Consider the following 26338-nt stretch of genomic DNA (forward strand, 5'->3'; position numbering starts at 1 on the left):
GCAGAGAGGTGGAGGGTAATAGGGGCCATTGACAAGACCTGCTCTGCTGCAGAGCCCTGCCCCAGACCCCAAGATGGGGACCAGTATAGGAGACCAGTGGTAACTATGCAGGATGAAGTTTGGCTCCTGTGCTTTCCTTCCTTGTCTGTGTCCTATATAAAGATGACCTTGAGGGGCTGGAGAGATGGCTCATCGGTTAAGAACTTCTTGCAGGAGACCCGGGTTCAAATCCCAGCACCCACATGGCAGCTAACAACTCTCTGTAACTCCAGTTCCAGGGGATCAGATGGCCTCTTCTGTCCTCCGCGGGCATTGTATGACAGGTGCACTTACCTACATGCAGGCAATACACTCATACACATAAAAAATAATAATATATCAAAAATAATAAATATATATATTTTTAAAGATGACCTTGAACTTCTGATCCTCCTGCTTCCACCTCTGGAGTGCTGGGATTACAGGCATGCACCACCAGGCCTGACTTATGCAGTGCTGGGGATTGAACCCAGGAGTTCATGTATACTAAGTAAGTACTCAACCATATCTCCAGCCAGCCTAAATCTGTCTCCTTCACTCAAAGGACTCAGACTCCTGCTTGCCTCTGCATTCAAGAATGAAGGCACAGGGGCTGGGGAGATGGCTCAGCAGTTAAGAACACTTATTTTTGTTCCAGACGACAATGAGTTTGGTTCCCAGCACCCACACTGGGAAGCTCATCAATACCTGTAACTCCAGCTCCAGGGAATCAGCGGCTCAGCAGTTAAGAACACTTATTTTTGTTCCAGACAACAATGAGTTTGGTTCCCAACACCCACACTGGGAAGCTCATCAATACCTGTAACTCCAGCTCCAGGGAATCAAACACCTTTTGGCCTCTACAGGCATCCACATACATGTGACATGCATTCACAGACACACATACATATACACATAAATAAAAATAAGAATAAATCTTTAAAAGCAGGGAGAGGGGCAGGCCTGGAGAGATGGCTCAGAGGTTAAGAGTACTGACTGCTCTTTCAGAGGACCCAGGTTTGGTTCCCAGAACCCACAAGGCAGCTAAGAGCTGTCCATGACTCCAGTTCTGGCGATCTGGTGCCCTCTCCTGGCCTCTCTGGGTATTGCACACACTGGATGAACTTAGGTACATGTGAAGAAAACGCTCATACATATTAAAAATAAAATAGCAAGAAACAGGAGGGCCCAGAGGTAAATTGCATGTAGTTTTTCCTCTGGAGCTGCCCTTGATTCCAGAAACAAAAGGGCTGATCTATAAACATCTTTGTGACAAGGGAGTGAAATGGTCCCCAGCTAGCCCACAGGACAGATCACCCCCAGATGACAGCAATTATCTAGACGGCAATTGGTCCTCTCCAGTAATGAGCAGTTTATTGCAAGATGTGAGCCAAGATACTGGGCAGGGCCACACTGTGACCTGGGCTGCTTTACCTCTTGCCCTTGCCCCAGTTCCTCTATTTAAACCTAAAGTTCAGATCAATAACCAAAGACAGACTTGGGGATCACTGTGAGTCCCTTTATCACTCTCTCTTCCCAATGAGGCCACATTGAATAAATCTCTTTCTGCTTTCACCATGGCTAATCTGTTTAATTGACGTAACAGAATGGGTAGTTGAGCCTAGATCTGTTAGGGCTGACAGAGCCTAACTTTTTAGCTTTTATCCTAGAAACTCCAGTTGCACAACTTTGGTGGATCACAGCGGTGTCTCAGCCAAAGTGAAGGCAGCCAGGCCAGACTCCCATCAGTTACCTTGCGGGCCCAAGGGAGGACACAGTGCATTTCAGCAAATGCAGCTTTGAAGAAGCCGCCCAAACAGACGGGTGGCTTTAGAGTATGTGATTACCAGGCTTGAGCTCTGTGACCCCCACCAGAGCTGGGCCTTGTCTGTGTGACAAAACTGACTACGAAATGATAGTGGAACCTTTGTTCAAACATGATGAATTTGTGGGCTGGAGAGGTGGCTCAGCAGATCAGAGCACCGGCTGCTCTTGCAGAGGACCCAGGTGCAGTTTCCAGCACCCACATGGCAGCTATACATAACTCCAGTTCCAGGGGGATCCGATGCCCTCTTCTGGCCTCTGTGAGCATTGCATGACACAGGTGTACTTATATACACGCAGATAAAACACTTAGACACATAAAATGTTAAAATCCAAAAATAAATGATGAAATTCTAGATGGAACAACAGAGCACTGAGCCCAGGCCAGGCGTGCACTCAAGAATCCAGCCCCGACAACCCCATGCCCTCCTGTTACCCAGTGCCTAACAGTGCTTGGCTCCAGAGAAACACCTGCTGAGGAGCCAAGCCAGGAGCCTGTGCCCAGCAGGAGCCACGCCAGCACTCACCTGGTTCTTACGGTAATCGTCCTGCGAGTGCCGTAGCACACGGTAGCACAGGCGGAACATGTGCTGGTAGGGGGCATTTTTCTGGTCCGACAGCTCCTCCAGCCGCACCAGCGGGCCCTCGCCCCCCTTGTCACGGAATGGAGCCTTCAGGATGCCAAAAATCTGAGGGATGCAAAGAGGAAGAGGGGCTCCTTCCATCCTGCCTGCACCCCTCACCAACCCCCAATCCCCAGCCCTGACTGACTCCACCCCAAGCTTCCAGAGCTGATATGCTCAGCTGGACCACGACCCCAGCCCACTTGCCATTGTCCCAATCTCACACTGACCACCCTATGCCCAGCCAGAATCCCAACATGCCTCAGCCTACCTGTGTGTGTGTGTGTGTGTGTGTGTGTGTGTGTGCGCGCGCGCGCTTATGTGTGCGTATGTGCAAGTTCATGACATATCTTAGCTGTCATCCTCAGGCACACCGTCCACTTTATCCAAGGCAGGGTCTCTCCATTAGCCTGGAGCTCACCCACTATGCTAGTCTGGGTAGCCAGCAAGCCCCAGGAATCCTCCCATATCCAAGTTCAAGCTACCATACCCAGTTTTTGTTTGGTTTTTGAGACAGGGTCTCACTATGTATCCCTGGCTGGCCTGGAACTTGTTATGTAGACCAAGCTGGCCTCAAACTCACAGAGCCTCTCACTGGGGGATTCTAGGCAGGGGCTCCACCACTGAGCCACACCCCAGCCCCTCACTGGGGGATTCTAGGTAGGGGTTCTACCACTGAGCCATATACCAGCCCCTCACTGGGGCATTCTAGGCAGGGGCTCCACCACTGAGCCACACCCCAGCCCCTCACTGGGGCTTTCTAGGCAGGGGCTCCACCACTGAGCCACACCCCAGCCCCTTACTGGGGCAGTCTAGGCTCCACCATGGCCCCTTTCAGTATTCCAGCAATGAGAAATGTGGGCTCTGGAGCACAAGCACCTGCTTGAGGATGTTCTGCTCCCGCATCAGCTTCTGTCGCTCCCGGTTGGGCTTGGAGACCATGATGTCCAGAACGTTCTGCCCGTTGTTGGTAACATCACTGACAAAAAACACCAGGTCCTCCAGCAGCTGGATGACAAACCTGGAGGAGGGAACACCAGAGATGACAAGTGTGATGTGCTGGGCCTGGACAGCTTCCCGAGGGCCCACTCAGCATGGCCCCCACAGGCAAACAGCCCTTCCAAAGCTCAGCCCTCAGAGTCAATCACCAGCCCAGCTGTCCCCAGCACCAAGCCCATCATCAGTCCCTCCCTCTCTGGCTCTATATCAAACTGCTCTCAGAAAACATCCCACAGACCCACCCTGGACCCCAAACTGCCCCAAGACTCTGAAGCTCAGAACACTGTAGTCTGAAAAAGGCTGCAGGGCGAGGGGAATGTGTCTGGCATGAAGGGGTCTACATCACATCTGGCTACCCCTTACAGCTGTGTGACCCTGAGCATGTCCCCCTAACTCCTCTGAGCCCCTGGGCTTCCATCATAGGGTCATTCTGGGAGGGTTTGAGCAGCTTGGCTGGCTTCCAACTCCAGAGACCCAACAATAGCCCCGCCTCTGTCCTCAACCTCACCTCATCTACCTGGTTTCTGGTTTGCAACTCTTTTGTCCATGACCCCAGAGAGCAGCTCAGCTGCCCGCCCAGTGGCTCCCACAGCCCCATGCTGCCCCACAGCCCCATGCTCCCACCTCATTGCCCTCCACAGCCCCATGCTGCTCCACCACTGTCTCCCACAATCCCATGTTGCCCCCTGTGGCCCACCTGCGGTCATTCTGGCTGATGAAACCCTCATTGAGCTTCTCCACAGTGCTGGCCAGCATAGTGCTTGCATCATTGGCAAAGTCCAGATCTCGGATCTCAGACACAGGCACCGACACAATGGCAAAGGCCTCCTTGTCTTCCTTGGTGGGGCAGGTGCCCAGCTGTAGAGACAAGGGTCAGTAGGGCACAGGAGACAAGCTCCAGCCCAGGCCCAGGCCCCAGCCCCATGCACAGGGCCCACACCATAAGCCGGATAGGCCGCTCCTCTTCTACGTCAATAGGCACATTAGTGCTCTGGATCCAGGTGTTGGTACAGAGGTGCCGCAGCCGCACATACGAGTTCCTGAAGGAAGACAGAAGAGGTAAGGGGGGTGCAGACAGCTCCCAGGATACGTCCTTTTATGTACTTATTTATCTTAATTTAAACAGTTTTAATTTCCTGGTTTTTGCAGGGGGGGGTTCTTTCTTTCTCTCTTTTTTTTTTGGTCTTTTTGAGACAGGGTCTCCCAGTAGCCCCAGCTGGCCTGGAACTCACTATGTAGACCAGGATGGCCTTGAACTCACACAGAGATCTTCCTGCCTCTGCCTCCCAAGTGCTGGGATTAAAGGCATGTGCTACCACGCCCAGCTTAATTACCTGGTTTTTGTTTTATGTGTATGAGTGTTTTACCTATATGTATATCTATATACCACATGCATGCAGTGCCTGTGAAAGTCAGAAGAGGGCATCAGATTCCCCTGGAACTGGGGTTACAGACAGTTGTTAGCCACCATGTGGGTGCTGGGAACTGACCCTGGGTTCTCTACAAGAGCAGCCAGTGCTTTTAACCACTGAACCAACTCTCCAGTCCCTATTTATTTATTTATTTACTTAATTTTTGGGACAAGATCTCAAGCAGCACAGGCTGGGTTCAAATTCATTACAACATAGATGATGATGACCTTGAGCTTGAACTCCTGATCCTCCTGTCTCAGTCTCCTAAGTGCTGGGATTATAGGCATGAGACACCTCCCCTGGTTTATGTGTGACTAGAGACTGAACCCAGGGCTTCGTGCATGTTAGACAAGCATCTACCAACTGAGCTGCATCCCTAGCCTCGGGAAATTTCTAGATGTGATGTACTACGTTCTCAGAGTTAGCCAGACCTTACAGGAATTGGAGCCCAACCTCCCTAATCAAAGTCTGGGTTCCCCACGCTGCTGGGCTGCAAACTCTTGGACACCCTGTGCCTGGGGTGGACTGGACCAGGCTGGCAGCCAAGAAGCAACACAACACATAAGCACAGGGCAGCACCCAGGTGCAGCACACAGCCGTGTGCACACACAAGCCAGCTGCCGACAGGTCTCAGAGCTGCATCTCCAAGGGGCTTCAGAGACCAAAGGACCTCAGGACAAAGGATGGGAGGCTAAGAGAGTCCCTGAGACAGGATGGTCCAGGTCAGCCCCCAGACACATGGTTCACACCCACCGGGGCACAAAGGAGTCGGTTTTCTGCAGTGTTGTGGGGTCCAGCTCAAAGAGAGAGGCAATGTCATTGCCATGGGGCACGGCCACGAGACGGTACTTGATCTTGTCCCCTGCGTTCCTGCGGCCTACACGACTCTGGGCCCCCTGGAACAGATGAGGACCCCAGGTCAGGCAAGACCCCCTTCTCCCTTCTCCCGAGTCCACCTATTCCCCAGACTCCTCAGTCTCCCTTTCCCTCCTTGACTCCCCTCTACCACCAGGGTGGGCGTGTTGTTTTTTCTCACCAATCCTGCTGCCTTGGGGTCTGCAACATCACCTTTGTAGCTTGGGTTTTCCTGGATACAAACACAACGTCAGGGAGTTGCTAGGGACCAAGCTACACCCACAAACCCCACCCCAACACAGGATCACTCCCAGGGTGCCTACCCCAGCCCCAAAGCTCATGTGACTCCCAGGAGAGCTGTCAGGGGAGTGCTGCATGGCCCCTCTACACACAGGCATGCACGCACACCAGCCCAGCATCACCAGCACACATGGAATAGCATATACACCAGATCGTGCACACATCCTCTACTCCCCGCTCACCTCAGCAGCCAGATAGTTGCCTGTGGCCAGGTGCTTAAAGCGGTATAGACCATTCCAGTGGCCAGCTCCTCCTCGGCAAGGATCATGGTGGACCACCTGGGGGCACATGGGGGTGAGGTAGGAAGGAGCGACCAGAACTAGGAAAGCCCAGACCCAGGGAAGCCAGGAGACCTGTGAGAACCTGGGCCCCCCCAGCCTCTTGGCTATAGAGGGGTTCAGGGGCAGGGCAGGACCGTCACTCCATCTTCCTGGGTACTGGGGGTCGGGGGGAGGTGGAATCCAGGGTGTAAGACTCTGACCTCCACCTCCCAGAGTGCGTTGGAGCTGGTGGCTGAGGTGGCCGACTGGCGCAGTGTGGTGCGCAGGAAGACCTGCAGTTTGCCCTTGTACTCATCACAAGTCAGGAACTTCTCCTGTTCTGCGTGGAAGAGCCGCACCACATCTCCCTGGGGTTGGGGTCAAGGGACAGAGTCAGATGGCCACAGCCACAGCATCAGGCTCAGGAGCCCTGTGCAGGGCCCCATCTCTCAGGTGCAGCCTGCAGGACCACTCTCGCTCTTTCCAAGGACGGCAAGCAAAGGGGAAGGAGTCCGAGGTCACAGAAGCCACAGGGCAGCCAGAGACCTGGTCAGCACAGCCCTGTGTCATGCACAGCCCTCAACGCCACATTCCTGTATTCAAACCCACCTGGCACCTCCTACCCCTGCAGATCCCTCCAGACACCTCTGAAGGCCGGCTCCAGTCACCCTCTCTGGGAAGGCAGGAGGGACACCTCCGTTTCTCAGTCTCCTGGGCCAGGGCTGCCCTTTTCTAGGCCCTGTCTTCCTGGTTGCCATTTCTTTTGTTCCCTGTAGCAGCTGAGGTGGCAGCTATGGCCTAGTCACTTCCAGACAGAAAATCAGAGCTTGAATCCTGATTTAATTATTTTCTAATTGTTATCACAAGCCATGAGAGGCTGGGATAAGTTCTCTAAGGTCCCTGAGTCTCAGTCACCTCCTCTGTAAAGTGGGGGGCCAACTCTGACTTCCAGGCAGAAATTGGATCACAGTGTTTGATGAAGTTAACACTACACTAACTCAGACACACTGACAGGAGGTGTCCCATCCAAGAGTGACACAGCAAGCAGCAAATGAGATCTATGTCCCTTCCTTAGCTCCAGGGCATACTTCCTCCCCCTTCCCCCTCGGCCCTCTGTGGGTCAGCCCATGGATATCACTAATGACACAGGCTGTCTTCTGCACTGAACCCAGCTCTAGACACAGTGCTCAGTGGACACCCACGGAGGCAGGAGCGAGTGACTGACCATTCACACACGGAGTCCTTCAGTCCCTGCTGCAGAACCCAGGCATGGTGTGAAACTGATGCAGAGCAAGAAACAGAAGGGTGGACTCAGATGAGAAAGCCTTGTTTCCAGCTTGCCTAGACTCTAACCCTGGCACCGTCATGTCCTCACCGGAAGCTGAAGTGAGAACAGACTAGGGCTGGGCCCAAGGGCTTCTTTATTTTCTAACTGCTGCCCAGACACGAGGCTAGAATGGGTCACAGGGAGGTTTTGCAGAGGGGCACACAGCCTGGGCTCTGACTGATGCATAGATAACATGCAAAGGTCAGAGGGAGAATGTATTTGAGCAGCCAGGGTGATGAGAGGGATGAAGGAGGAAGGAAGTCTAAGCACCGCCTTAGGCAAAGGGCACCAAAGGGGGTTTTTCAGCAATCGAGGGGCAGGGAGCAGGATGGCCTCAAATGGCTGCCTCTGTGCCCAGTACCCACACAGGTCTCCCCAGATTATTCTCCTAGCTGAGGAGTCCCACACTCTCTGCTGCTCCGAAATCTACCCCTCTATCAGACCACCTGTACCCCCTGCAGCCTGCTCCAGAAACCTAGTTTTCAGGGTTTCCTGAACATTCTCTCCCTCTGCCTCAGACTTCATGCAAGTTTCCCAGGCTTCTCTGCCCCCCAGGCCCACCTCTTTTCAAAGGTGGCAGACCCTCTCCTCTCCTAGTACAACACACTGGCCTGTCTGGGGACAGAGGATAGGTGCTGACCCTGAATGGCAAGTAGGGAGGAGGCATTGACCCTGAACCTCTTCCTCCTTGCCAACGAGCACTTCGGGCACAGGGTAGGGCCCACAGCGCAGAATCGGGAGAAAGGGAAGGGTGCTCAAAGATCTAGCCACCCTAGGCTGGGTATGGTGTTCATACCTTCAATACCAGCACTCAGGAGGCAGAGGCAGAGGCAGGTGGATCTCTGTGAGATGGAGGCCAGCCTGGTCTACACAGTGAGTTCCAGGCCAGCTGGGGCTACAGGGAGACCCTGTCTCAAAAAAACTAACAACAGCAACAAGAAAACATCTGGCCACCCCAAGGTGGAGGACAGGGTTCCCAGAACTCTGACACTCCCTGAGCTAGGGAAGTAACTGCAGCTCACAACCAGGGGAGGAAGAGGTGGTCAAAGCACACGGGGGAGGGGGTTCTGGAGATGGAGGGAGGTCCGAGCGGTGCAGTGTCCAGACAGTGGTAGGAATAGACAGCCTGATGTTGGGAAGCAGAGCGGTAGGAAGGGGGGCGGTTTGGGCTTGGTCCTTACCCCCTTCAACACCTCCTCAAGGTGATCCCGGAATTGCATGAACAGGTTGATCTTCCAGCTGGTGTTGCAATTCACAGAGTTGACCTGTGGAGGGGGGAGGTGGCAGACAGGTTGGTGACACAGCTGGCAGAATAAGACCAGACAAAGGGGAGCCAGCCCAGCCCCCGGTGCCAAATCCCAGCTGGGCAACCGGGCTGCACACCAGTAGGGCTCTGTGGCTGCCCCTCAGCCCCAGGGTACCCCCTCAAGCACCTCACCTCCTTGCAGCCGGGATTGTCACTGAGCTCGTAACTGCTAGCATGCAGAGGCTGCCCTGCATTGACAGGATTCAGAATCACCTTGTCCCCAACGACCACCTTTGCGGGAAAGACGGGACAGGATGAAGTGGGAAGAAACGAAAGCCTCCAGCCTCTCTGCTCTGTCCTAATTCTGGGAAAGAGATGGGACCCCCATCCAGTCCCCACAAGGGATCCCAGCAGAAACCCCTCTGGGGTGTGGCCCAGGCTCCTCCTGCCCCAGCCCTCTGCTCACATTGTCCCCATTGCTCCGCAGCTTCCAGAAGGGCTGGATGAAAAGCCAGGAGCCCTCGTTGCCTGTGGCATCCAGCGTCACCCGCATGGCATTTTTCTCCAGCAAGGCTGGAAGCCGCTTGTTCACCGTCAAGTATTTGTTACTCTTCATGTGCAGAAGCTGGGCACAGGTGGGGTGGGAGTGAGGTCACCAGGCCTGGGGTCCAGACTCTCAGCTAGGAGAGCACTGCGGACCACTGGACCCTTGGACACATAGATTGTCAGGCATGCTGTCGCAGGCTGATACACACAGTCACAACCACAATCGGACACAAGCATGCACATCTTGTCACAGAGAAATAGCTAGTTTCAAAACTTCATGCCAGGCAAAGGTGTAATTCGGTGGGAGAGTGCATGTCAGGAGTGCACAAGATCCTGTTTCATCCCAGCACCATAATAAAGAAACAAAAGAGGCAGTTGGATCTCTCAGTTCAAGGCCAGCCTGGTCTACACAGTGAGTTCCAGGCTGGCTAGGGCTACAGGGAGACCCTGTCTCAAAAAGACCATTAAAAAAAAAAAATCCACTACTGGGGGACTAGAGTGATGGCTCACTGGTTAAGAGCACTGACTGCTCTTGCTGAGGACTCAGGTTCAATTCCCAGCATTCCACATGGTGGCTAACAACCATCTTTAACTCCAGTTCCAGGAGATCCAAAGTCCTCTTCTGGATACCATGGGCACTGCACACATGTGGTGTATTTACTTACATATATGCAGGTAAAACACTCATACACATAAAATAAAAATAAATAAATATTAAAAAACTGCTAGCTGGGCGTGGTGGCACATGCCTTTAATCCCAGCATTCAGGAGGCAGAGGCAGGCAGATCTCTGTGAGTTCAAGGCCAGCCTGTTCTACATAGTGGTTCCAGGACAGCCGGGGTTACAGGGAGACCCTGTCTCAAAAAGACCAAAAACAAAAAACAAAAAAACTGCTTAGGGTATTGGCACACACCTGTGATTCCAGCGCTCAGGGGGCAGAGACAGGCGGATTTCTGTGAATTCCAGGCCAGCCTGGTCTACATAGAGAGTTCTAGGCTAGCCAGGGCTAAATAGTGAGATTCTGTTTCTAAAAAAAAGAGCAGAAAACATCCACAGAATTAACAAATGTTCACAAAACTGAAGAGGGGAGGGCTGGTGGGGGAGCCAACTTTGTAGACTGAGAAAGGATTGTTTGCCCACAAACCCCCTTGCTCAGAAGACATAATAGTCTGTGATCACTTGACAGATAGTCTACTATCTGATGTTTGAAAGGGGTCCCCATAGTTTCTGCCTCTCCCCTCGTTTTTTTGTTTTTTAGACTGGGTATCAGGTATCATGTAGCCCTGGCTGGCCTGAAACTTGTTATGTAGCCAAGGATCACCTTCCTACTATGTAGACCAGCCTGGCCTCGAACTCACAAAGATCCACCTGCCTCTGCCTCCTAAGTGCTGGGATTAAAGGTATGTGCCACCACGCTTGGCTTTTATTTTTTTTTAATTTGATTTTATTTTTTGTATGCGTGTATTGCCTGCATGTGTGCAAGTGCACCCATGTCCTGCAATGCCCACAGAGGTCAGAAGAGGGCGTCAGAGTCCCATGGAGCTGGCATTACAGACAGTTGTTAGCCACCATATGGGTGCTGGGAATTGAACTGGGGTCCTCTTCAAGAGCAGCCCTTGGCTTTTATTTTTTTTTAATTTGATTTTATTTTTTGTATGCGTGTATTGCCTGCATGTGTGCAAGTGCACCCATGTCCTGCAATGCCCACAGAGGTCAGAAGAGGGCGTCAGAGTCCCATGGAGCTGGCATTACAGACAGTTGTTAGCCACCATATGGGTGCTGGGAATTGAACTGGGGTCCTCTTCAAGAGCAGCCAGTGCTCCTAACCCCTGAGCCATCTCTCCAGCCCCTTGACAGGTTCTAATGTAGGAGCCCAGGCTATCCTATATATCTACCTATACAGCCAGGATAGGATGATCTGGAATTTCTGGTCTTCCTGCCTCTGCCTCCCAAGTGCTGGATTTACAGGTGTGCACCCAACGCCCAGTTTATGTGGTACTAGGAGTCAAACCAAGGGCTTCGTACATGCAAATTTAGCAATCTATCCGTGAAACTACATCCCCAACCCTAGCTCGTGTAATCTCACAACAATCCCCAGGGTCAAATGCTTTCACCAGCTTGCTTTTACAAATAGGAAAAGATGAGGCACCAGGGAGCTAAGGAGTTTCCCCAGGGTCACCCCACTTAAGGAATGGCAGAGCCAAACTCTGAGACAACCTAGCTCCAGATGTGTGATGTGCTTGTGACCCCGGGCACAGACAGATGTGCAGGTGAAAAGGGTGGTACCAAGTCACCCACTGGTGATGCACAGACACACAGACAAACAGACACACACACACACACACAGACGCACACGCACACACACACACCACACTTCGGAGGCAGCGTAAGCTGGTACCCAGGTCTCTTGGCAGGAGGGAGATGCCCACAGACCTCACCTGGATCACGCTGCCATACTTCACCACGTCGCCATGCACCTTCTTGTTCTCCGTGTCATTTTGTTTCTGCTCCATCTGGGCCGCATGCTGCAGACACATGGGGCAAGGAAGGGGGTTCAGAAGATATTTCAGAGAGACACCCCAATGTATACACAGGCGCTCTCACTCACCCTGGCTCCCCCATGAATTTCCAGTGCTGCATCCAGAGGGACCTTCAAGGATGGGGTGTCCCTGCCATTAAGGCAACAACCTGAGCCTCCAAGCACAGGGACACAGACCTACAGTTCACACCCAGCCCTGGCTAAGCACCTGCTGGGAGGACCCGGAATGCCCATGCCTCCAACACATCCAGGAACCTAAAGTTATGTGCATACCCCCACCCTCTCCCCACTGTACCCTGTCACCTCGGAGGGCCACCTCTTTAAGCACTGCTGCACCATCAGGTCCAGAAGCTTCCTGAGGACACCTCCTCCAACTGACTGGTACATTCTGAGCACAGTGGCCCCTCTGCCCTTCCCGTCCCTAAGTGCTGCCGCCAGACCCATGAGGTCTTGTAAATCAAACCAGGGCCATGGTGCTGCTGAGGAACGATGTCATGTCACACGACCCTCCGTAGTTACAGTGTGTGGCTCTGAGTACCCAGCTCAGGAATGAGCCCTGCCTCTGGGCCATACTCCCAGCTCAGCCTCAGCATGTATGGGAAAGGAAGTCTGGGACAGCCCTCTCTTTCCAGTCAGGTCACAGACACAGGGTAGGACCCACCAGTCCACCCTCAGTCCCACCCTCTCAGGGTAGTGGGGTGCAGGGGAAGGGGGCTGAAGGAAGCAAGAGTTCAGAGGCAGGCTGCATGCTGAAGACCCAGGTCCAAGCTTCCTACTGTCAGCAACAGCACTGGACCAGGTCTGCGCTCTGACCAAACAAACTGCCAACATGGGAGCTGCGCTCCGGCCCATAGGAGCCTATGGCCACCCACCCGTGAAGTACCACAGCACTACTCATGTGCCCAAGGAACCAAGCTGAGTCACTGCACAGCATGTCCATATCTAATCGCTGAGCCATGTGCCCTGGTATATGGCCATGACCACCGCGTAATTAGCACAAAGAGTATATACAGACTCTGGGTCACCAGGTGGGCACTTCAATCCCTGCCCGCCCCCACTCCTAGCCTTCTACTGCAGTCTCTTTTCAGAATCCTCAGCTTATCTGTGGGGCCCCCAATGACCCCTCGCATGCACCCCTACTTCCTGGTGCACGCACGCACACACCTGCAGCTTCTGTAGCAACACCACGTCAGCGATCTTCTCTTTGTCCTGCTTCGTCTGCTTAGCCTTCCAGTACTGCTTCTGTGCTGAGTAGCGGTTCATGGGGCACACCTTGAAGAGGCAATCTGGACAGGGCAGGGAGGGAGGGAGGAAAGGAGCTCAGTCAGGGCTCAGGACCCCCTGGCAGAATCCCAGTCCGCAGCCCCCTCCACCCTCTCGAAGCTCTGCTAGGCCCCTCCACCCTCCTGCCCACTGGGTTGGACAGGAAGTACTCAAAGAACACCACAGAGACTAGAGCCTCGGGGGCTAGAGAGGTGGTGGCTCCGTGGTTAAGAGAGCTTGCTGCACCAATCATGAGGACTAGAGTTCGGATCCCAGCACCTATATTACAAGATGGGCATCCCCACAAAAGTCTGTAACCCCAGCTATGGGGGGGGTGCAGACAGAACTAAGAGAGCATGAAGGGCGTGGGGGCAAATGACAATTCCTGCTGAGCCCACCTTGCACACCCACCATGACGGGGACCCTTCTAAAAAGGCACACCACGTGGATGAGGACTCTGCTCAGTCTTCAGGATGCAGCTGGGGCTCTATTTCTCCAGGCCAGGCTGGAGCTCTGCCATGTCCCCAGGTTCCCAGGCTTGATGGCAAGCATCCTTACCCACTGCACCATCTCCCAGGCTCCCTATCCAACTTTTTAAGACTTTGTTTTATTATTAGTAGTAGTAATAGTGTTTTTAATATTTTATTTATTATTATTTTATGTGTATGAGTGTATTGCCTGCATGTATGTGAGTATACCTGTGTCATGCAATGCCACGGAGGTCTTTGAAACAGGGGCTCCTTATACCCCCCAGTTGACCTGGAACTCACTATGTAGATCAGGCTGGCCTTGAGCTCAGAGATCTACTTGCCTCTGCCTCTTGAGTGCTGGAATTAAAGGCGTGTGCCACCATGCCCAGCTAAGATTGTTTTTCTTTTGAAAAATATTTTATTTTTAATTTTATGTGTATGCGTGTATTGCCTGCATATAGGTAAGTGCATCAGTGTCATGCAATGCCCGAGGAAGACAGAAGAGGCTGTCGGATCTCCTGGAACTGGAGTTACGGATAGTTGTTAGCTGCCATGTGAGTGCTAGGATTCGAACCCGGGTCTTCTGCAAGAACAGCCATCTCTCTAGCCCCCAATTTTTTTCTAAAGATTTCATTTATTTTTATTTTGTGTGTGTTGTGTTTTGTCTGCCTGTATGTAAGTGTACCACCTGTGTGCCTGGTGCCTGCAGAGGCCAAAAGAGGTTGTTAGATCCCCTGGAACTGGAGTTAAGGATGGATGTTAGCCTCCATGAGTGCTGGGAACTGAACCTAGATCCTCTGGAAGAGCAGTAAGTGCTCTTAACCACTGAGCCATCTCTCCAGCCCCTTTATTTTAATTATGTGTATGTGTATGTATGCAGCTACGTGCACATGAGTGCAGGTGGCAGCAGAGGCCAGAAAAGGGCATCAGATCCCTTGGGGCTGGAGTTACAGGCAGTTATGCATCAGCAGGCATGGGGGTTGGGAACTGAACTCAAGTCCTCTGTGAGAGCAGTATTCCCTCTAATTCACTGAGTCATCTCCCAGGCCCCCCATCCAACTCTTTAAAGGCTGGTTGAGCCAGGCAGTGAGTGGCACACACCTTTAGTCCCAGCACTCGAGAGGCAGAGGCAAGCAGATCTCTGTGACTGAGGCCAGCCTGGTCTACATGGTGAGTTCCAGGCCAGCCAGGAATACAGGGAGACCCTATCTCAAAAAGACCAAAACAAAACAAAATAAAGGTTGGTCAAGCCCCATGAGAGGAAATTTACAAGGCACTGAAGAGTCAGAGCCTGTAAGCACAGCTCCCCTTGCCCCAGGGCACACCCAGGAGAGGAGAAGTGAGCTATCTTCCCACTCCTAGTCCACTATCTCCCAGGACTTGTCTGATCCATCCAGATTTGCCCCCGCAGGAAGCTTCCTCCGAGCCCTGCCCACACTTTTCGAATGTCAGAAGATTTTATGGCATAAATAAAATTGAGTTTCTCCACTCATGCACTGAACAGTGCACAATGCCCAAAAGCAATTCAATCCGAACTCCAGAAGGGACCCAGAACTTTCTTTCTCAGCAAACTGCGGGGCTAAAGAGAGACAGGAAGGGGAAAGGAAGCCAGGAATCCGGGCTTCAGTTGCAGGTGGCAGCAGGGCCCTAGGCCAGGAGGAAGGGCTGAGGGTCCAGGGCATATCCTGGGGCAAGGGGCTGGGACTACCACATTTACATAAGGTCCACCTAGGGCTGGGAATGTGGCTCAGTTGGTAAGCGCTTGCCCAGCATTCACAATGCCCTGGGCTCCATTCCCAGAGCTATATAAATCAGGTGTGGGGTGCACACCTGTAATCTTAGCACTTGGGAGGCAAAGGCAGGAGGATCCAGGACTACATGAGACCCTAACTTAAGAAAGAAAAGAATCCAACCTCAATTACCTAAAACAGACTCCGGTGACTGCCCATGACCTGCACAGATCATTCACAAGGCAAGAAAAAAGCATCAAGAGATGCAAACTCCCAGATCTTGGCAGGTCCAGATAAGGTTGAGAAATACATTCTCGGGGCATCGCACAGGCTAGACAAGCATGCTACCAATGAGCTGCCTGCCTCCCAGTCCTAGGAATACACAGTCTTAACTTACAGGGTAACTGGGGTTCACTTGGGTTTACAAGGATAACAACGGAGAAGCTTCAGCAGCATGAAGATGCTGTTGGGAGCACAGGGAGTGGAGAAGCAGGTCCCACAAGCTAAACGCTCATCTACCTGGCAGGTCCCAAATAAACACTATTGAAAATTGGTAAACTAGAGAGATGGCTCAGTGGTTAAGAGCACTGGCTGCTCTTGCAGAAGACCTGAGTTGGATTCCTAGCACCCACATGGCAGCTCACAACCATCCCCAACTCCAGTTCCAGGGGATCTGACGAACTCGTCTGCCCTCCATGGACATTGCACACACGTGGTGCGCTTAATCTTTGAAGGCCCAGGCAGCTGCAGAAACGATGTGAATCGACAAGAATGACATTCTCTTGCCACAGGGTCTGGAACAGCACATTGGGACCAAGTGGCAAACATGCATGGAAGTGTTTTTACTAGATGGTCTTTTTACTAGATGGGGCTGGTGTCCTAAGAACATCTCTGTGCCTGGCTCAAACATGCCTTCCCCTGTGCAGGAGTGAAAGGATGGAAAAGCAGCCCATGGGGCCACTCAGAGAACACCCCAAAATAAATCACTATGGAGACACACAGCAGTAAAAAAGAGAAACAGGTTACAGGTAGCACTCTGGTCACTGCCCAGCCTGCTCCTACAATATACGGTAAACTTTGTTGGGGGGTCGGGAAGGGGGAGTGGGGAGGAAGGAAGGAAAGTGCTGAAGCCAGGTACAATAATGCATGCTTGTGATACCAACAGTTGGGAGTCTGAGGCAGGAGGATTACCACCAAGTTGGAGGTCAACATAGGCTATACAATGAGTTTAAAGCCAACCAGGGTTAGAGAATGAGGCCATGCCTCAAAATACACAAACACGGTGGGGGAGGGGTGATTTTCTCACCCACCATATGCACACACATGGCTATACCTTGAAGACACTGTGCTAAGAGGTCACACCAATCACGAACAAGAAAAATCCTGCCTGTTTTTTACTAAATGGCCAGAGTCACAGAAACTGAAAGCAGACTTGGACGCTGGGGACTGGAGGGGGCTGGGGAACAGCTGCCTAACAAGACACTTTCTGGTTTGCAAAATGGAGGAGTTCCAGGCCAGCCAGAGCTGAGACCTAGCTCCAAAAAAACCCCAGAAGAATTGAACTTTCAGCCACCACATACACGCACAACAGCAGCTTCCTAGCGTGACCTGCTAAAAAGCGGAGTACATACAGAGTCCACACCACGGCTGCTGGAAATAAACTGCCTACAAACTGACTGCAGTGGGCAGGAAGTAACTCGTTATAAATCCTTTTTTGCAAGAGCGTGCCCTCTACTCACGGGATGGAGAAACCACATGTTATAGCCCTGGGTACCATAGCACCCCAGGTAACTGGACATAACTGGTCCACACCTGTCATCTCAGTACTAGGGAGGCAGAGGCTGGAAGACTGCAAGTTCCAGGACAGACATGGCTATGAATTAAGACCTTGTCTCAAAAAGAAGAGTCCACAAAACTGATTCAAAACTCCTCTTCCAATGCCCAGTGCTCTAATTGCTCAGAATCGTTAATAGCTCTGCGCTTTGGGGGTGCAGCTGTGAGCGCTCTATAGAACACACACTGAGACCCATCTGGATGGCCAGGGTCTTTTTGTTGGGTGCGGGGTGCTTTTGAGACCGAGTCTTGCTATACTGCTAAGCTAGCCTTGAACTATAAATCCTCCTACTTCAGTCCCTCAACTAGCTGGGATTGTGGGTATGCCACCATGCCTGGCTGGGCAGTCTTGCTGAAGACATCTATCTGTGTGCTACCCACGTCAAATTATAATAACAAAAAAACATCCAACCAGCAAGCAGCATACATGTGCATGCAGTACACCACAGATGCCTTATGAGCTGACGTGGTCACTGAAACTCTGTGAAAAGTCACACCTGCACTGAGGGGGCCAGCTGACTGACTGAACTCGTGATGGTGGCACAGTGGAATGCTATAACTTGAGACTATATGCTACAGACTAAATTACCCCAGTGATCTTGAGTCCCCCTGACAACCATGTATCACCTGCCTCTGTAACTGATCTTTGTGACCATTAGGCAAAACCTTCGGAGTGCCTTAACTGCAGACCACTACCTTTCACCAACCCCAGAGCAAAGAACGCCATCAGATAGCATCTGAGACCTACCACAGATTCCCCACTTTGCTGTGACTGCTGGCCTCATGTTCTCACGGATGTATTTGGTAAACATACTGATTTTTTTTTTAACGTTCTTTGGTTGTGTGACTATGAAAGTTCATGTAACCTCTTCCAGGGCTGAATGTGCTACTTTAGGGCATCAATCTCAATCTGTGTTCCCCAGCATGTTCACTCATGCTTGGCCCAGAATAAACTTTTTGTTTGCTTGTTAGGGTTTTTATTACATTTACTTATTTGGGGCGGGGGGGGAGGTGTGCACAATCATGCCACAGTGCACATGTCAAGGTCAGAGGACAACAGCGGAATCAGTTCTGTCAAATGGGTTCCAGAGACCAGACTCGGTTCATCAGGCTTGGTGGCAAGTGCCTTGACTGGATGAGCCATCTCATCAAATTCCTGCTTGTTGGACTTTTGTGGATATTTGTTTTGGCTTTTTGGGATAGGATCTCTCTGTAGCCCCAGCTGGCCCGGAACTCACTATGTAGATCAGGGTAGCCTGGATTTCTGTGATCTCTCACGGAGATCCACCTGCGTATGCCTCCCAAGTGCTGGGACTAAAGATGTGTGTCACCATGCCCAGCTTTGTTTTAGTTATTTGTTTATATTTTATGTGTATGAGTGTTTTGCCTACATGTATGTAAATGCATCCATGTTGTGCAGTGCCCACAGGGGCCAGAAGAGGAAGTTAGGTCATGCCATGAAGGTGCTGGGAACTGAACATGGGTCCTCTGTAAGAGCAGGCAGAGCTCTTAACTGCTGAGCCATCTCTCCAGCCTGTTTGTTTTCTTGAGATAAACTCTCACTCTGTACTCTGGGCTATCCTTGAATTCCCAGTTATCCTCCTGCCTCAGCCTCCCTAGTGATGGATTACAGATGGAAGGGGCTGAGAACATGTACTCTCTTAAACAAATGCTATATTTTGTAAAATAGACAGTGGAAAGCATACTTTTCTAATTTGTTTTCCTGCTGTACTGGAGACTGAACCCAGGGCCTCAGGCAAGCTAAGTGAGTGGTACCTCTGAGCCCTACTCCAGTTTCTTCCTGTTATTAAGAGTTCTGAACACTAGCTCCCCCCTCCCACTCACCCCACATCATGGCACCTAAGTCGCCAAATAGAAAACTGGGGGAACAGAAATCCGGTATTGGCAATTTTGCCAATTTCATTTGTATTTATATTCTTTTAGATTTTATTCTTTTTGTTTTATGTATATGAGTGTATTGCCTGCATGTATGTAAGTGCACCCGTGTCTCGGGCAATGCCAGAGGAGGTCAGGAGAAGGTGCTGGATCCCCTGGAACTGGAGTTACAGATGGCTGACAGCTGCCATGTGGGTGCTAGGAATCAAACCTGGGTCCTCTGCAAGAACAGCCAGTGCTCTTAACTGATGAGCATCTCTCCAGCCTGGTATTTATGATATTTTTTTAAGACAGGGTCTTGGGCAGGGGATGTAACTCAATTTGTAGAGTACTTGCCTAGCTGGCACAAAGCCCTGGGCTTGAATCGGAACCACGTAAATCAGGCACGGTGAGGCACACCTGTAATCCCAGCATTCAGGAGGAAGAGTCAGGAGGATCACAAGTTAAAGGTCACCATTTGATATATAGTGAGTTTGAGGCCAGCCTTGGCTACATACGACACTGCCTCAAAAAAGAAAAGGTTGGCAATATTGCCCAGGCAAATCCAGAAACCCTGAACTCAAGCAATTCTCCTGCCTCACTCAGTTCCCACGTAGCCGAGACTTGTGCCACCATGTCAGACTTCACTGGGAGATTTTTTTCATATTTTATTTTTATTTTGCGTATGTGAGTGTTTTGCCTACATGTATATGAGTGCACCAGTGCGTGCAGTGCCCGTGGCAGACAGAAGAGGGTGTTAGATCCCCTGGAACTGGAGTTACAGAAGGTTGTTAACCACCATGTGGGCGCTGAGAACCAAATCAGGATCCTTTGCAAGAGCACCCAGTGCTCTTAACTGCTGAGTCATCTCTCTAGTCATGGGAGGATTTTAAATGCATACGGGAAGCATTACAGCAAGTCAAAGTATCTCAGTGAACAAGCTTGAGCCGTTCAGTTTTACTTCGATTATAAACAAATGGTAAATTTCTCTGGAAGATCCAGCATTCAGATTTGTCATTGTTGTTTTGAGAAGAGGGTCGAACTCTGTAACTTCGCCTGGCCCTGAACTTGGGGTGATCCTCCTCCCTCAGACTCCCACCAGTGCTAAGATTATAGATATGAGCCACCGTGTCCAGCTGGGATTTTTAAAAAACAAGTAAATTCCTCATGGATGGCAGACCAAGGGTATCTTCAGTATTTTTACCCTAGATCCAGCCCATCCGTTTGCCATTATTGTTAGATGCCCTGCAGGCAAGCACATGTTTCTAACACTGTCTGTCTTCTGTGCTATCCCCATAAGTTTGCCATTAAAATATATTAAACTTTGATCCCCAGAACCACAAAAAAAACCTATTTTTTAAATTCATAAGATTTAACACATAGTAGGCTGGAATAAATTTAAATTCATGGGATAAAAATTAAGTATGGTGGCTTGAAGGGGCTCAGGGTGTGTATTGCTCTTTCACAGGACCTGAGTTTGGTTCCCAGCTCCTATGTCAGGTAACTCACAAATGCCTGCAACTTCAGGGGATCCAACACCTTCTTCTGATTTATGCAGGCACCCACACACATACACATGCATAAACCCACACTCAGGCATACAGACACACAAATAAATAAACAAATAAATAAGTAAATAATTTAAATCTAAATATTTTTTTATAAAGGCCAAGGCTGGGCATAGTGGTATGTCCTGTCAGGGTAATATTATATTGGTAAATTGTCATGTGCTGTTTGAGCTCACTGAGACACTGACTCTGGAAATGGGATTGGCCCTTCCACTTTAGACTCAAGCCTATTATCTCAAGATGTGTTCTCCAAGACTTTTCCAGGTTCAGGCTGGCCCTGAGACCCTGTGACAAGGAGGAGAACAACAGAACAGCCTGAGTAAAGGCACTGTGCAGTTGAGAACCGCTAAGGTGTAAATTAATTTCAACAGGGGGTATTACTGACTATAATGAAACTAGCTAATGGAATTATTTTCAGTACTATTTACATTTTATTTATTCTTAACCTAATCTGTTAATGTTTCCTTTTGTCTTTCCTGCCTCCTACAAGGTTTTATTAACTTCCTTCAGTTATTTCGCTCTTAAAAAAAAAAAGATGCTACCTCAAATCTATATGGAAACTTAACTCTTTCTTTAGACCACTAATTACCTATACAAAATGACATCTAAGCTGGTTGGGTAAAATCCTATTTGTTGAATACCATTTTGTTTTTTGTTTACTTTCACGGTGTTTTAAGATGTATTCATTTTGTTTGTCTACTTCAAAGGTGTTTTGGTTTAAAAATGATGAACCAACCACATTCTCAGCAAAGACTATATAACTAAATATGTATATACAGTCAACATAAATTTATGCTTCTTAAAATTAATTTACTTGGTATCATATTAATTTTAAGTAAAATCTCATGCAAACTAAAAATGTTAAATTAACACCAAAATATTTTTTTCAGCCAAAATATTCTCTCTTTAATCTACAACATGGTTCCTGGTACTAAAATATAGAAGTTAATTTTAAGTACCTCTCTCCCTATCACTCTCTCTCTCCCTATCTCTCTCTCTCCCTCTCTCTCACCACTGCCCTTCTGGGGCTCTACTAAACCTCTACTAAACCACCACCCTTCTGGGGCTCCTCTTCCCTCAGCCTCTACTAAACCTTGGGATCAACTTGTTCCACAAGCTTCCCTCCCTTCTGGTTCACTGCGTTTTTTTCCACTTTTCTCCCATCCCATTCCTTGTACTTTGTCTCCATCTACTGGCTGGTCATGTCACGCTCTCATTGCAGGGTTTTCTGCTCCTCTCATTTGCCTCGAAATCACACGTGTGTCAGAAAACCCTTTCCTTCCTTTCTCTGGATATAAGATGCTATTTCCAGAGATAGGAACATGCACTACTTCCTGTCCAGGACAGGATCTCGCCTTTCCTCTCCCTGATGATCTAACTGTGGGACGCCACCTTCTGGGACTTGGAAATAACTCAAAAATACTGTCGAACCCACACAACAAAAAAAAAAGGAGGCTTTGTTTTGATGCCTGGTTCTCCTCGTTCTCGTTTTGCGTGACCGATGCCAAACCCCTTCTCCTCCTACTCCCTCCCTGTCTCTCTCTCTTCCTCATCTACTGCACTTTCCTGCCCAGACTCCCTATGGAGAGAGGATTTTCTTTGTCTCCTTCCTGCTTGGCTCAGTCTCTACATCTTACCCACTTGCTCGGTTCTTTCTCTAGCTCCTCTTCACTCTGTACTTAGTCAGAGAACCACCCACTCAAAGTCTCAGGGTCTCACACCTCTTGCTTGTCTTCTTAAATCCTTAAAACAACTAGGACTTTCGGATACAATTAGGCCAAAACGCCTGAAGTTCCTGTACACCACTGCCTGGCCTCAGTACAAGTTAGATAATAACTCTGGCCAGACACCAGAACCTTAAACTTCAATATTTTGAGAGATTTAGAAAATTTCTGCCATTGTAAAGGCAACAGTCCAAATTACCATACATCCAAGCTTCCTTTGATCTCCGTGCTAATCCCTCCCTCTGGGTCCCATGTTCTTCCCATCAGGTTCTTCTGGCTAAGACAGTTTCACAGGATCCCAACCCACCAGGGGCCTCCACCCCACCTCCTCCTGCCTATCCCTCCACCTCAGCTTTTGATCCTACCATAGCCAATGAACTGCCTCCAATTAGGACCCACCCCCAACCTCCTCCTGCTTCCCAGCCTGAGGCACAGCCAAGCCCTCCCCATGCTCTCCCCTGGCTATACTCTCCCTTGCCTCCCATTCCAGGGCCCAACCCATCTCACCTCCTTTCTCCAACTCGAACTCCCTCTCCACACCACGACCTTCCCCCTCTCCAGCGCCACTCTAAGTCCATCACCCGCTCTCCTTCCACTAACTCTCCTCTACTTGAGTATATCCAAAACCTTAAACACCTCCTTGTCAAATATTCCCTAGTCTCCCCTATTCTGGCTTCTAGCTCAAATAACCCATTTATCCCTCCTGTATCTAACTTCTACTTTGATTCCAGACCCTGCCTCCAATACCCCTGCCCCTGTGTCCCCTCATGGACAGGACACCCCTCCCATCTCTCCCACACCAACAGTTATGAAGTCTAAACAGGGTCATTGGACCTTCACCTGAGTATCCAGCTGGTCTTCCCAGCCAACTGTATGTAATTTGGCCCTAATCATATGGTCTCCTGGGTTTGAGGAGGACTAAAGTATATTATCTGGAAAAGGCTAGGAAGGGAAGGTTTGATCCTGGGTTAAGGCTTTCCAATGTAAATACTCTCAGGTCACTCATATACCTCAGCAACCCCTCAGTCATCTCTGTAAGTAAGCTCAGTGAATTCATTAGTTCCCCAGAAAAACTTTAATGTAATCAAACTTTGGTTTGATATTACAACCTAAAAAGGGGAAAAACATTGTTTAGTATCCCCAGGAAAAGAATTCTCACAACAGATGGAAATTTTATTAGTTATTATGTCTCATGGTTATTAAGAAAGGAAATGAGGGGCTGGAGAGATGGCTCAGCGGTTAAGAGCACTGACTGCTCTGGAAGAGGATCCGGGTTCGATTCCCAGGATGAACATGGTGGCTAAGAACCGTCCTTAACTCCAGTTCCAGGGGAATCTGAAGCCCTCTTCTGACCTCCACAGCATTGCATGACACAGGTGCGAAGATAATATGTAGACTGTCTTAAAATTTCTAAGGTCGCAGCTTAGTTAACTAGTCTAAGGATGTCTAGTCAAGGTTTATTTAAGGATGTTGCCCAAGCTCTATCTACATACACATGGTAATTAATGTACCAGACTGGTGTAACTAACCTTATTGGATGTTTAATAGCCAAACTTTAAGGCCTATATTAATCTGGTCAGAGGGACTTAACGGGACAAATTTTTGTTCCTTGCCTTCCGAGGTCAAACAAGTTCCAGGGGCTATGGCACATCTCTTGAAATGTCCTGTAACTTTGGTGAGTCACCTGTCCTCTTGTTCAAGGAAGCCATGGAGACCCCAGAAGATGGACTTAAACCAATGTCCAGTCTGCAAAGAGGAGGGTCAACACAGAGGAAACATTTCCTCCATGCTTCCAAGCAAAGCCCCGGTCAAGCAGGACCTTTTGACTTATCTTCACATAGATGGAACTGGTAAAAGAAAAGCCTGAGGAGCCAGGGGCTCCCCCCCCCAAGCCCATGTGACCTCTGAGGACCAAATCTTCATACGACCTTAAGAGTAAAAATAAATTGATTTGGGCCAACAGTATGGTCTTAAACACCCAAAAGGAAAGTATAACCAAAAATTAAAGTCATCAATATATTTTAAGGGTTCAAGGGATTACACAACCCAGACATTAGACGAAAGTTCTTATGTTATCTAGAAAATTATCTCTCATTGATGATTTTGTTCCTAATAAGACGTTACTCAGGTGTAAGACTTCAAATCTTGGTCTGCAATACTGTAGTGCCCACCTACAGCTAAGAGAGGCAACCCACTACTGTTCTAGCCTGAAAAATTAAATGATGGCTAAATTTGTTTTCTCTCCCTATCTAAAGCCTTTGAAGGGTAACTGACACTGAATCTAGCCACTCCAACAGCTATCAAAATGCCTGAAAACAAATCCTGAGTCCATCACTCTCAAGTTCAGCCCTGGCAGAAGAAAAAAAGAAAGAAGAAAAATGAGCTATTACCTTGGTGCTAACCGTTGCTCCTTGCCTCTTCAGATATTTTCAGGACCAAAATCTAAAAACTCTTACTCTCGTACTAATTTTAATCAGTTGTTACTTTCCTTCCCTCCACATGTATACAAGCACCTGTCAACCATTGAGGACCCTGTTGAGATGCATGAAGAGGGAACCCCCGCTGTCTGACCGACCCCTAATCCAGCCCCCGCCCATGTCGACCCCTGTCCAGCAGGAAGTAGCAAGATGACAATGACGCCCCCTAGCCTATAACACAAAAGGCTGGAATGTTAAGGTTCAGATAGTCCTCCCCTTCACCAACAGGGTCTCGTGGACTTCTCAAGCTCCTGAGAAAAGGGACCAGAGCTGATAAGCACCCTGGTCTTTGAAGTCAAGAGAAGCAGACTTTTCTCCACTGTTTGGCCAACACAGCAGGCTTCCCCTTTGATCTCTAAAGAGAACAGGTTTTAACAGTCCCACTCTCCCACTCCCCTCCTCCCCCCGCCCAACTTTAAAAAAAAAATACATCTTCTCACCTTCTGCAGGAAGGAGAAGCCTCCCCCTTAAAAGACCCCAGCTCACAACCTGGGGCAGACATTTTCCCTGCCCAGGAGGGTATCTGTCCCATGTATTCCTTTGCTAATAAACTCTATTCTGATGGAGTTGTATCTATGTCCTGGTGCTTTCTCCTGATCAACCAGATTCATCCATAGGCTACTTTTTAACCTATCATGTCCCAGCACTTAGGAAGCAGAGGCAGGTAGATCTTTGTGAGTTTGAGGCCAGCCCTGTTCTACACAGTGAGTCTTAAGTCAGCTAGGGCTACACAGTGAGACCCTGTCTCAAAAAAAAAAAAAAACAACAACAAAATAAGCCTAGCATGGCAGCTGAGTATGGTGGCACAAAGCTATAATCCCAGCACACAGGAAGCACAGGCAGGAAGACTAGGAGTTCGCAATCAGACTTGCCTACGTGGTGAGTTCAAGACCAGCCTGGGCTACATGAGACTCTGTCTCAAAACAAACAAAACCACCAAGTGGGGCAAGGACTCTGGCAGAGCAAGGGGAGCCTGTCTGTGGGGGACGAGGGTGCCAGCTCCCGGTGGAAGGCACAGAGCCGTTTCTCATTAAGAAGAAAGGTCCCTCCCACCTAGCAAGTCTTATGGGAACATTCTGGAGAAACCCTTGCACAGGAGCCAAGGAGACATGTACAGGAACGCTCTTGTAGGAATGTGGGCTGGTGCCAGAGAGTGGAGCTGAGCTCAACACCCATCAACAGGTGTGCCAGTAAGTGGATCACCATTCATTTGTGATGGAATGCTATACAGCAATTAAGAAGATGGCCGCAAGCCACATGCATCATCCTGGGTAAATCTCAATGGCAGGACAGGATGAGGAAAGTGCAGAAAGACCTGGGCCGAGGCTACCTGGAACACACAAGAGGCCAAAAATGCCCTGTGGGTTCCTGGCTCCCCTTCTGAAAAGCAAGTGCTTCAAAAGAGGGCCCTGAATGACAACACCAATTTCTGTGTGTGTACGTGTGTGT

General features: G+C 49.8%; 1 protein-coding gene across 3 annotated transcripts in view; it reads right to left on the bottom strand.

The window, feature by feature from the left end:
- Itpr3 (inositol 1,4,5-trisphosphate receptor type 3) overlaps nucleotides 1–26338 on the bottom strand; it is a 76462-nt gene that overhangs the window by 26203 nt on the left and 23921 nt on the right. For all 3 annotated transcript variants that reach the window (XM_029566919.1, XM_029566917.1, XM_029566918.1), the window contains 13 exons: nucleotides 13114–13235; nucleotides 11849–11935; nucleotides 9331–9489; nucleotides 9057–9155; nucleotides 8800–8883; nucleotides 6513–6659; nucleotides 6214–6309; nucleotides 5913–5963; nucleotides 5630–5772; nucleotides 4405–4504; nucleotides 4162–4322; nucleotides 3345–3486; nucleotides 2370–2531 (listed from right to left, as the gene is read on the bottom strand). In XM_029566919.1, coding sequence (XP_029422779.1) covers nucleotides 2370–2531; nucleotides 3345–3486; nucleotides 4162–4322; nucleotides 4405–4504; nucleotides 5630–5772; nucleotides 5913–5963; nucleotides 6214–6309; nucleotides 6513–6659; nucleotides 8800–8883; nucleotides 9057–9155; nucleotides 9331–9489; nucleotides 11849–11935; nucleotides 13114–13235 — 1553 coding nt within the window. The remainder of the gene's footprint in view (nucleotides 1–2369; nucleotides 2532–3344; nucleotides 3487–4161; nucleotides 4323–4404; nucleotides 4505–5629; nucleotides 5773–5912; nucleotides 5964–6213; nucleotides 6310–6512; nucleotides 6660–8799; nucleotides 8884–9056; nucleotides 9156–9330; nucleotides 9490–11848; nucleotides 11936–13113; nucleotides 13236–26338) is intronic.

This window comes from Nannospalax galili, unplaced genomic scaffold (assembly GCF_000622305.1).
Source record: "Nannospalax galili isolate Female #2095 unplaced genomic scaffold, S.galili_v1.0 scaffold538, whole genome shotgun sequence".
Taxonomy (NCBI): domain Eukaryota; kingdom Metazoa; phylum Chordata; class Mammalia; order Rodentia; family Spalacidae; genus Nannospalax; species Nannospalax galili.